At 39.8% G+C, this 12232-nt stretch overlaps 2 protein-coding genes across 2 annotated transcripts in view; one reads left to right on the forward strand and one right to left on the reverse strand.

Moving 5' to 3' along the window:
• Nucleotides 1-4750, reverse strand: part of GRSF1 (G-rich RNA sequence binding factor 1) — a 54513-nt gene extending 49763 nt beyond the window's left edge. The window contains exon 1 of the mRNA XM_060113276.1: nucleotides 4722-4750. The gene's annotated coding sequence lies outside the window, so the exon portion shown is untranslated. The remainder of the gene's footprint in view (nucleotides 1-4721) is intronic.
• Nucleotides 4751-4864: 114 nt separating this feature from the next.
• Nucleotides 4865-12232, forward strand: part of MOB1B (MOB kinase activator 1B) — a 63968-nt gene continuing 56600 nt past the window's right edge. The window contains exons 1-2 of the mRNA XM_060113292.1: nucleotides 4865-4922; nucleotides 5168-5346. Of these exons, the coding sequence (XP_059969275.1) occupies nucleotides 5333-5346 (14 nt within the window). The 5' untranslated portion in view covers nucleotides 4865-4922; nucleotides 5168-5332. The remainder of the gene's footprint in view (nucleotides 4923-5167; nucleotides 5347-12232) is intronic.

The following is a 12232-nucleotide window of genomic DNA, read 5'->3' on the forward strand; positions in this document are numbered from 1 at the left end:
AGTTATAAAAGCAAAAATAATATGTAATAAACTAATTAGATGGAATAATTACCACATCAATCTAGATATTATGTAACCAAAACACTCCTGCACAATGGAATGCATTTTATCAGGTTACTAAAGATTTGTTGCCGGGGTATACTTTATCTCATGTTTGTTGTTCAGGTATCTATTCTTTCAGAGTCAGATCACATTACCGAATCAGAAGAGAACAGCTACTCAAGAAATACTGAGGCTCAGATTTAGCTACAGGGTTTGAATTCTGCATTTCTTCTCTCTGGCATTAGGAATATTTGCTTTTAGTTTTACAGGTAAAAGAACATTTATATATATATTGGTAGAAAAAGCTAGCTAATGTGAAGGCAAGGAAAGAACTCCTTAGTCCGAAAACTCATCTTCTATGTTAAACATTTAAAACCCCATTAACAGTAACACTTTTTCTAGGCCTTTTCAAAATAAGACCTGCTATTTGTTCGTTTTCTTTTTATTATGGAAAATTTCAAAACTAAACAGAAGTAGACAGCACAGTATAATGATCCTCATGTACTCATCACCTGGTTTTGACAATTACTAACTCACTTCATCTATAGTCCTACTTCCTTTCCCCCTCCCACACTATTCTGAAGCAAATCCCAGGCATATTATTTCATCTGCAATTATTTCAGTACATATTTCTAAAAAATAAGGACTCAAAAAACACAGCCACAACATCATCACTACAAATAATAATTAGTCCTTAGTAACATCCAATATCCAACGTTTAAATTTTTTGGTTGTCTATAAATGACATAAACATTTGCTATTGTTCTTTTTCAGATTGCTTATTTGAATCGAGATGCAAATGACTGTACATGTTACAGCTGGATGATATGTGTCTTATCTTTCAATCTCTATGTCTCTCCTTCAGCTCTATTTTTTTCTTGCAATTCATTTGTTGAAGAAATTAGGTCCTGCATATTTTCCCCACTGTTTGGATTTGTTGCTTGCATCCCTGTTGTGTCATTTAACATGTTCTTTACCATATTCTTCTGTGCCTTATATTTCCTATAATTTGATCAATCTGATATAGAGGCTTGATCAGATTCAGGTTCTATTTTGTTGGCAAGACTTCTTCACAGGTGATGATATAGTCTTCCATCAGGACACACATAAAGTGTGGTTGTCTCTCTTGTGATACTAGTGGCCGTTGGTGATCAATGTCTAGATCCATTAATCCATTAGGGGTTGCAAAAATAGTGATATTCTAATAATAATTTAATCATTCCTATTTCTTTCATTTTTATTTTTTTGGGCTGTGTTGGGTCTTCGTTGCTGTGTGCAGGCTTTCTCTAGTTGCTGTGAGCGGGGGCTACGTGAGCGGGGACTACTCTTTGTTGCAGTGCGTGGGCTTCTCATTGCAGTGGCTTCTCTTGCTGTGGAGCATGGGATCTAGGCTTGCGGGCTTCAGTAGTTGCAGCACGCAAGCCCAGTAGTTGCAGTTCACGGGCTCTAGAGTGCAGGCTCAGTAGCTGTGGCGCAGGGGCTTAGTTGCTCCACGGCATGTGGGATCTTCCCAGACCAGGGATCGAACGCGTGTCCCCTGCATTGGCAGGTGGATTCTTAACCACTGCGCCACTGGGGAAGTCCCTCTATTTCATTTTTTTTTTAAACTGAAATACTTCTATAAGGAGAAATTTCCCCTGACCTATTACTTGGAAATTTGGCTTTACCTGGTGTTATTTTCTTGGAGAAGGGTAACATAGTAATTAACACATTGGCAGTGACTAACTTATCCTATAAAAAGATGCGATGAATCATTTTCTTTATAATTGTAGAAACCCTCACCTTGAAGGAAAAGGAGAATATAACTACAACTGAAGGAGAGGAAGTAAATGGTGAACAAAAACCTGAGATATCTGGGAAGAGAAGAAAGAAACACAGACGCTTAAAGGTAACACTTTGCTAAGTCTGTTCTTATCTGGCATATAAATTCCTATTTGGAAGCCCACCTTAAGGCTTTGAATACTATCAATATTTACTTACTGAGGTGTCCTGCATTCTTATTTCCTGTTCAGATCTCTCCCCAGACTTTGCACAGCTGTCAAAACTCTACCTGACATGGCAACTTTGATGTCTAAAAGACATTTCAGAGTTAACATATCTAACATGGAACTTTTAGTTTCACCTCAAAATTGTGACTCAGATCTTCCCTATTTTACTAAATGGCAGCACCATCCACCAGTTACTAAAGCCAAAATAACAGGAGTAGTCTTTGACTCCTTCTTTTCTCCAATCCCTATAATCAATCAATGAATCACCAAGTGCTGTTCATTTTGAGATTATTAACTTCTTCTTTCTATTATTAATGACACCACCCTAAACCAAGTCACAGCTGTTGAGAAACAATTGTGCTATTACAATAAGTCTTCTGGCATCCCTGCTGACATGTTTGGCCTCCTCTGGAACATTCTCCACAAGAAGGGAGAGTGATCTTTCTAAAATGTTAATCAAGGATCATGAGCTGATAATCGTTGGAGCTGTGTGATGGATTCATTATACTAATTTCTTCCCCGCTTTATGTGTTTGAAATTTTCCAAATTAAAAAAATAAAATGTTATTCAGATTATTTATCTTAACTTCTTACTATTTTACTTCTCGGCTGACTCCTCTATGTTCTTAAAATAAAACCAGATGGCTGTGAGCCCCAGCCAGCCCTCAGTCTACATGTCCAGCTTTATCTGATGCCACTCTTCTTGCTCAGGCTGCCCAGGGTTCTCAGTTCTGAGAACCCTTTAAGCTCTTTCTTATCTTGGAGCATTTGTACTTTTTATCCCCTCTACCAGAAAATGATCATTGCCTAGCTCTTTGCAAGGCTGGCTCCTTCTTCTTCCTACAGGTCTCAGCAAAACTTCACCTCCTTAGAGAGGCCTTTCTTAACCACTCAATCTAAATTAGATCTTCCTTCACCACTACTCTCTGTCATATTATTCAGTTTATTTTATACCTTACCACAATTTATAATTATCTTGTTTGTTTATGTAAATATACTTACTTGTTTATTAAAAGAAATTAATTTGAATGAATATTTAAAGATATGTGAAGGCATATACCCACTCACATTCTATTCTATTCTAATTCATGTTATAATTCCACTTCTTTGAGAAACTGGTGGATAGAATATAAATTTTAATAATCTTGCTTCATAAACAAAATAAGATTTTGATTAGGAGAGTAACTTCTTGAAATTGAAATTTTAGGAAGAGAGTGATATGAAATTTGGATTGGTGAAGAAGAACATGGAATTAGAAATCTCTATTTGAATGTAGTCTCTCTTTGATTCTAAACTGCCCAATATTTGTAAGTGCTGAATAATTTTAAGTGACAGTCATTGTTTGATTTAAATGTCTAACCTCTGAAATTATATTTTGTATTATTAACATGACACCTCTCTCATTTTTACAACCAATACATTTATGTGTTATCAGCTGTTAATTTCAGGCAATTCTCCTAGTGGTATGATAAAGAACTCAGTATTTTTGCAGATTCTGTCCTCTCCCAATCACTGCCCTGACTCAAGAGTCATAGGATTCATTTATATTTAGTTAGACCAAGAGCAAGGCTACATAAGCCAGCCTCCCAAACCAGGGAGCAGATGGAAATTGTCTGCCAGTAATCTAAAGGATGTCCCTGGCATGACAGAATTTTAGAACTGGAAGATATCTTAGAGATCATGTAATAATCCAAAGCGCTCATTTTAAAGGGGGTGAAACTGTTGTTCTAACAGGTTTACAGACTTACTCTTCCCAAAATAAAAGATAATATCCTAATCTGGTCATTCAAGTCATTGTCAGAAGACCTTTACAGAATTGTATATTAAATCTGTATCATATCAAAATCTGGAACACAGGGCTTTTATGTCATAAATCCATGATTTTCAGTATAGTAAGATAACGCCTCCTTCTCCCTCCTTTCCAGCACCTTTGGAGCCTTAAGTCTTTTCAAATTATTCCAGTGACCTCTGCTGTTCCTGAGATAGTATCAACACTTCAATATTTTCTTGTTTTAAAAAATGGTTTGATTTACTAACATGCCAAACTAATAGTACATAAACTCAACAGAACACATTTCATATTGGCACCTCCTTCACGTCTATTAGCCCAAGGTGGGTTACTAGCCACACGTAATTTAAATTTTGTTAAGATTCTTTGAAAAGTTACTTGTAGATTTGACGGGTGTTGTGAGTAAAGAAGATGGACATCTCTTCGTAAAATAAATCGGTACCCAAATTGATAATGCTGTGGTGGGCTGGTGGCAACGCTGATTAAGTATTTATGGGGCTCAAGTCCATTATAGCCATTGAGCACTCTGATGCACAAAACATTTTAGAAGCTAGAAAGAATTCAGTACTCCCTTATAGAAGGACTTGCATTTCACATAGTAGGGGCCCAGGACAAGGCTTTATAATCTATTTGCTCCATATAACTTGGATATGTCACCACAGCCGTTTTCCCAGCTGCTGATGACAGGCTCACTTGCCTGTTCAGACAGTGATGAACCCTAACCATCTACTTGTTTAGGGTTTTAAAACATGCCCATAAGACGACAGGGACCTTGAAAGCCCATTTAGATCCTTTCCTCTCTTCTGGCGGAACCACACCCAAACCATTCCAATCAGATGAAACTCACTCCTGTTTTTACATACGTAGCAGAGAGACTCCACAACATTTCATCTGGGCACTCACAGTGGGCAGAACTCTGGTGGCAATTCCATCCCTCACTGCAGGACTCTGACATCCCAGAGTTGCAGCCAATTTCCTTCCTGACCGCTGAAACCCGGCTAAGCAGCTCGGAGCGCTCTGCCACGACCCCCAACCGGGTAGACTGGCCTCGACCAAACACGGTGGCTCCAGCACACTTGCGGGGCGTGGCCCGGGGCTGCAAAGGTGTCCAGAAAGTAGGGGACCCGGGGCCGCAACGGGAGGGGGAGGGTGGGCGCGTGCCGCTCTCGCGAGAGCTCACGGGGTAGGGGCAGCGAGGGGCTGGAGACGAAGGGCCGGGGGAGCGGCGCCGCGGTCCGGGTGGTTGTTCTCTGTGCTGGAGGCAAGTGGCCCTTTCCCCGCCCCTTTTTCCCTCTCCTCCCACTGAGTGATTCGAACCTTGCGCTTCCCACTTCCGCCCCCTCTGCCAGCCATTGGAACTAGCAAAGCCGAACAAGTTGCAGCCGCCGAGCAGCCGGCGCTCCCCGCCTCCTCCTCCTCTCCTCCTCCTCCTTCTAATCCTTGCCTGGCCGCCGACGTCGCCGCCACCCCGAGGCCTCGCGACCGCCGAGCCCGCAGCCCACGCCACGGCCGACATGAGCTTCTTGTTGTGAGTAGCCAGGCCCAGCGTGCACCGGCTTTGTTCAGGAGACCTGGGCCGCGGGTCCCCCACCCCTCTCCCAGCTTTGCCCCTAGCTGCTTGACCCGGGCGTTCCCACCCACCAGGTCTCGGGGAACCTGCCCCGAATGCTCGCGTTGCCTGACCGCCGCCGCCTCCCCGGCCCGCTTCGAGCAGGCGGGGAATCCTCCGGTCCCCAAGGAGGCTCTTTCTCCCCGGACCCCAATGCCTGCGTCCGCATTTCTCTATCACCCCAACCTTTCCTCTCGCTCTTCTCTTGCGTTTGTTTGCACGCTCTATATAGATACCTCCCACTCTTCCGCAAGACCCGTATCCGACGCGTGCCCGGTCGCCTGTCTCCGTCTCTCCTGTTCATTGCTTTTATTTCTGGGTCCCAAGCACAGAAGATAGAGCTTCTACTTTCTTCCGTCACCCCAGGACCCTTTTCATTCCCCACTTAGGTTTTAGGAGTGGGAGGTTGGGGTGACAAGTCTTGTTGATTTAACACAACGCGGCTGCTTGCGCGTCAGGATCCTCTGGTGACAACCTGGGGTCTTGGGGACTGGAGCGCCTTGCTTTCCCGAGGTGCCCCTCCTCCCAGCGTGCTCCCCTGAAGAGTATGGGCTCTATCTTTTTAGACAACCACCATATAGGGTCTGGGTAGTGTGCCCAGGGTTGATTAGGGAGTTGTTTTGCAAATCATTTGTAAATGCCAACTCAACGTCACATTTAGTACTCGTCATTATTTCCCTTATCGTTTATTGCAGACGAGTTGAGGGGGATGGGCAGAAAGATGGGGTGGCCGGATGGGAGTATGGTGGCAGCAGACAAGCCTCAGGTCCTCCGAAAACAGGACCTTACACCCTGGGGAATTACTCTTTTGAAGGCTTCGCTGTGATTCACCTCTGTTTAATCTGTGGTTAGAAAGCTAATAAAAACTCGGAGATTGAAACCCACCCCATATGCTCCTTTACCGTTGTGGAGAAAATTAGCATTTAAAGATTTTCTTCTTTCCCCACCTCCCATAATTTTTCGTCATCACATTGGCACCTGAATCCTGAGAATTTAATTAACCCTTATTTTCACAAGCTTATATCTAGAATGTTAATCCTTTTTAGGGTGTTTAAGCAAAACTGAGCCATCACAGAGGCTAACCGGCAGGTGGACTTGCTAATATTTCTAATATGCACAGGGGGTGCTTGGCTTGTGTCAACCTGCCTAACACATTTGAGCTTATGAAACCTCTTTCTTAGGCTCATCCTAGAAGTTGATTCTGAGTTTGTCAGATAGGTAGTACTAGATGAGAGGACTGAGTGATTTCATAAACGTCTTTGCTTCCTATTTTAGTTTGAATCAAGATAGCCAAGCATCTCCACTTGAAACTTCTCATCTTGAGTATTTTTTGCATTGCTGTTTTTTGATTTCTTCAAGAATTTAAAAGCTGTCTTTGAAATAGCAATGTAGGTATGTCCTTGACGGCTTCTGATGGGCCTGTGTCTCTTGGAACTCATAGCTAAAATTGTTTGAAGCAGGGAAGAACCATATTTGGCTGAAACTAGGGGATAGAGAAGGTTTGGGTGGTATTTTCTGAATATAAATACAATAGTATTCTGCTTTTCCATGGCTCAGTAATAATTACAGAAATGTAATGGATAAGTTCACTATCTGAAGCATATTACTTCATAAGAAGAATCTTGCCATAACTAATGTAGATAGCACATTAGAGGGTTTGTAGTATTTGGAACACAATTTTTCAGTCAGATCACACGTAGCAGTTAATAAATTCTCAAGATATTTTGCCCGTGTGCTGCTTGACAGTCCAAAAAAGTTAATCTAATATTTTTGGTTTTGATTTTTGTCCACCGATAGTTTAAAATCTGAAGTGAACACCTCGTAAGTAGAAATAATTATTATCAGAAGTGAAAGAACAAAGTTTTGGTTATTATCTATTTGTTATTTGGTATAATTTCCTGAATATTATTTCTGTACCAACAGATAAGCAGAGAAAATAAGAGTTGCAGTTTAGGACTTAAACACAAATATTTCTCTCCAGTTCTTGGAAGCTTATTTGTAAAGCAGCTATAAGTGGATGAAGCTGCAAAAATAAGGGCAGTGTGAGATAGGGTTATGAAGGTGATGACTCATACTCTTGAGGGCTTTAAGATAGAAGAAAAGAATTATTGATTTAAAAAACATCATTCATTGTGCAAGCACTGGTGTAGGCACTGGTTCAGAATAAATTTGCACTGCTTTGATTCTAACTGGGACAAACCTTTGGTTTTGGTGCTGCATATTGGCCTGTGTGTGTCTTCAAATTAAGCTAAACTCCCAGATAGTGCATACAAAAACTTCACAAGAACCGAATTTAACTTTGTAGACTCAAATCTTTAAACACATCCATAGTACCTTCTGTGTACTAGGCATTGTGCAAGATGTGAGACTCTAGAAATGGTAGACAGTGTATAAACAGTCATTTGTAATAGATGCAATACAAGCATAGGGGCCCAAAGAATACAGAGCATTGTGTTCTATTTGAGCAGGGGGAAGATTTCATGGAAGAAGTGATGGATAGTTAATGGAAGGTATAACGAGAGTTCTCTAAAAGGGTGAGGGGAAATGGGAGATTTCAGTTAGAGGAAACATCATGGGGGCATGAAATTGCCTGTGAATTCTCCATTTTCAGGTTTGTTCAAGAGGCTGTAGAATTTGGGAGCTAGATGGGGTCTATCAGTAACACAGCTTACTCCTCTCTTTTTTGCTAAAGTGGCAAAATCACCAACCTCACGTTACTGGCCTAATTACTGGCCTGGGTAGAATTGGAACACAGGTCTCTTGACTTAGGGTTTTTCCTCTCCTGACATTTTATGCATATAAAATTGAGGGAGATTTAGGATCAGAGTGAGTTCTTAACAGTCATTCAAAAAATATATAGAGTGTTCTCTATGTTTCTAGCATTTTTAGATTGCAAGTCTCTTCTGACATGGAATTCCACAGAAACATTTGACTAGGAAAAAACCAAGGTGTAATTTCCTAATGTAAGACTGCTTGGTTGGAACAGAGTTAGAACAAATATAGTTAACTTTAAAACAGAAGTTTGTAGGAAGGTGGTTTAGGAATGAGAATGAATATAAACCAGGTCTGTTTCTGTATAGGAAGAAACAAAGAGGTTGGGAAAGGAAGGAAATATTTATTGAACATTATGCTAGACAGCTGCCATTTGTGTTTTCAAAAGAATAGCAGTTTGGGAAAGGGGACCCAGGGTTTTAGCTGTGTTTATATGTGTCTCTCTCTGTCTCCCTCTTCTACTTCTCTCTTCTCTCTTACCTCCTTCTTTCCTCCAAACACCTCCCCCCGCCACGCCCCCCATACCAGCATCTTTGTTTTCAGGCAGATGATTCAACTGATTTTAGTGCTTCAATATCCTCACCTGTAAAAGAAATTAATAATAAAAATAGCCTGCTAAGTGCTTACCGTGTGCCAGACACCAAATGCTTTACATAAGTAACTCAATTTAATAACTAGCAGGAACCCCATTTTTACAGATGAAGAAACTGGCAAAGAGATGTTAAATAATTTGTTCAAATTATGTAGCTAGTCAGTGGGGTCGCTGGGATTTGAATCCTGGCAGTCTAGATCCAGAGAACCTACCTCATATTACCTTATCTCTAATTGATAAAATTATATAAAAAGGTGGTATTCAGATAGGCCTTGTTTTTAAGAGAAGTCTTTCATGACCAGGTATTAATATCTCATACTGTGAGGACAGCTTTCTAAGCGTCATCAGGAATATAATGGTGGAAGAGAAAATAGAAACCTTTAAATAATACTTTAAGATTATTTTTGACTTTTATTTTTAGTGTAAGAATAATACTAGTTGATTCACTTTGTTATACAATGGCAACTAACAACAATGTAAAGCAATTGTACTCCAATAAATATGTTTTAAAAATAAAGAAATAATAATATACATGTTGGAGTAATCACAAAATACTTTTAAGGAAAGGAAGAAAATAAAAATCTCTCATAATCACACCTTCAGAGATAACTATTGTATTTTGTGATATCACTTCCTAATCTTTTCTGTCATGTTTTTATTTGTACATATGTAAAAATACACAAATGGATCCCTACTGTCCATAGACCAGGTTTTTCACTTGTGAATTTTTTATGTCAGTATACTTCTACAGCATCACTTTGAGTGGCTGTTGACCAAGTATTATCTTTGCAGTTTTGTTATCTGACCAACCAATTTAATACGTTGTGCTTTTTCGGGGGTGGGGGGGAGGGAGTTGAAGTAAGTATGGTCATCTTTTCAGAATTATAGTTTTGGGAATTGCAAATATCAATACTTGGCTGTCCTTAGTTTACTCTTACCATCTGATACAGGATTGCTTTTGCTTTACATTACTGAGTGCAAAATAATTACTATGTGATTACTTTTACCATTAATGACTTTTTTTCCTTGATGTACTTGAAGAGTTTTTGTATCTTTGGAGTTTCTGATATATGAAAGCACATGTAGTACTTGTCTTCAAATGTGTATTTATTTGATTAGGAGGTATTGAAGCAGAATACTTGTGTTACTTCTTGAGAAATACAAGAAAAATGGTACCTATTAGGAATGTTAAGTCCTATAGAGAAGTTTTAAACTCTCCTTTCTTCCAACATTCCATTTTTTAAAAGATTGAGATATGATTGATGTATAACATTAGTTTCAGGGATATAACTTCCATTTTTGTTTTGTATCAGTTAACTAACTTAAGGCCATCTTTTATAGCATGCTTAATTAAAGTGTAGCTGTGAAACCTGTTCATTTGCAGAAGTGATTTTTAAGTTTTATTTTGAAACATTTTCAAATTTTTAGAAAAGCTGCAAAGAATAGCACAAAGAACTCCCATATATTCCTTATCCAGAGAACCCATTTAGTTTCATTAGTTGCTCCAATAATGTCATCCTCAGCAAAAGGATCCAGTCAGGAATCATGTATCACACCCAGTTTTCTGTGTGCTGCCTTCTTCAAACTGAAACATTACCTTAGTTTTTCCTTGACTTCCAGGATTTTTATATCTTTGAGGACTACAGGCCAGTCATTTTGTAGAATATCTCTCAGTTTGAGTTTGTCTGGTGTTTCCTTGTGGTGAGACCTGGTTGTGCATTTGAGGCACAAGTATCACAGGTGTGATACATGTTTTTCTTACAGCATCTTATCAGGTGCACATAATGTATGTTTGTCCATTGTTGGAGGTGATTCCTTTGATTAAAGTGTCTACAAAGATTCTCCAGTATAAAGTTATTATATATTTTTTCTTTTTGTGATTAATATTTTGTCGGGAGCTATTTTGAGATTATGTAACTATCTCCTTCCATTTTTCACCTACTAGTTTGAGTGTTCATTGATATTTCTTCTGTATATTACTACTATGATGCTTGCCAATATTCTAATTCTGTCATTGCTTTCACATTTATTATTTGACATTTTTACTGTAAGGGATCACTTATTCTTCCCATTTACTTATTTTTTTAGTATCAGTGTGAACTCATGGGTTCCTATTTTATTTAATGAGTTATAATCTGTAATCATTATTTATTTTGGTGCTTAACTTGTCTCAGTTTTAGCTAGTTGGAGTCCTGTTCAGGCTGGCTTCTGTGTCCCTTTGATTTGTTCCTGTCTTTCTCTGAGTACTCCATTACTTTCCGGCACAATCAGATATTCCAGGTTTATCTTTTTTTTTTTAATTAATTAATTTAATTAATTTATTTTTGGCTGCATTGGGTCTTCGTCGCTGTGTGTGTGCTACTCTTCGTTGCGGTGCACAGGCTTCTCACGTGTTAGCTTCTCTTGTTGCGGAGCACGGTCTCTAGGCGCGTGGGCTTCAGTAGTTGTGGCACACGGGCTCAATGGTTGTGGATCACGGGCTCAGTAGTTGTGGCTCACGGGCTCTAGAGTACAGGCTCAGTAGTTGTGGCGCAGGGGCTTAGTTGCTCCACAGCATGTGAGATCTTCCCAGACCAGGGCTCGAACCTGTGTTCCCTGCACTGGCAGGCAGATTCTTAACCACTGTGCCACCAGGGAGGTTCCCCAGGTTTATCTTATACTTTCTCTGCCTCAGTCCTGGAACTGGCCATTTCTCTAAGGGCCTTGGCTCTGGCCAGTGATGAATAGTATTTGGAAACTAGAATTTAGGTGATAGGTGTGCCTATTACTACATATGTTTTGCTGCTCCCAGGCCCTCTCATTGGACAATGCTAGAAAATACATACCCATACAAATTTACATCCAAATATTTTATTCTATATCTATCCATATATACCCAATGAGTTCCCACTAATTCCTGCAATTCTGAGCACAGGGTTCATCCTGGTCTTATCCCTTTATGTATTTTTCACTTTCTCCTTTGTCAGTGAGAAACCTGGCTCCCATTATCCTCAATATACTTATTTGTTCAGACCTCTATAAATATAGCTATTCTTCTAACTCTGCCTGGCCACCTTCCATGTGGCTTGGCCTCCAGCTGTCATCCAGCCACCATTACTCCTCTCCCGAGCATGTGTGGACGCTTCCTTTGGCCATATTAAGGATGAAAGTAGTCTGAGACTCCACTATGTGTGGTATGAGTGTGATAGTAATCCAGTTTTTTCCCCATGAATCCTGTGTTTAGGACCAATACCTCAGAGATGTTGGGAGGATTAGATATCCTGAATGTAAAAGGCCTAGCTCAATGTGCAGCAGTGATATCTAGTTCATTGTCAATATCTCAACAGTGTGATGGTTGCTTGTAGCTGTTATTATTTTTTATAAACATAGTCATCATTTCTGATTACTAAATCATAGCCAATTTCTGTAGGTTTATTGTCATATATATTAGTGCTACTTTGA

Source organism: Mesoplodon densirostris, chromosome 1 (assembly GCF_025265405.1).
Source record: "Mesoplodon densirostris isolate mMesDen1 chromosome 1, mMesDen1 primary haplotype, whole genome shotgun sequence".
Lineage (NCBI taxonomy): Eukaryota > Metazoa > Chordata > Mammalia > Artiodactyla > Ziphiidae > Mesoplodon > Mesoplodon densirostris.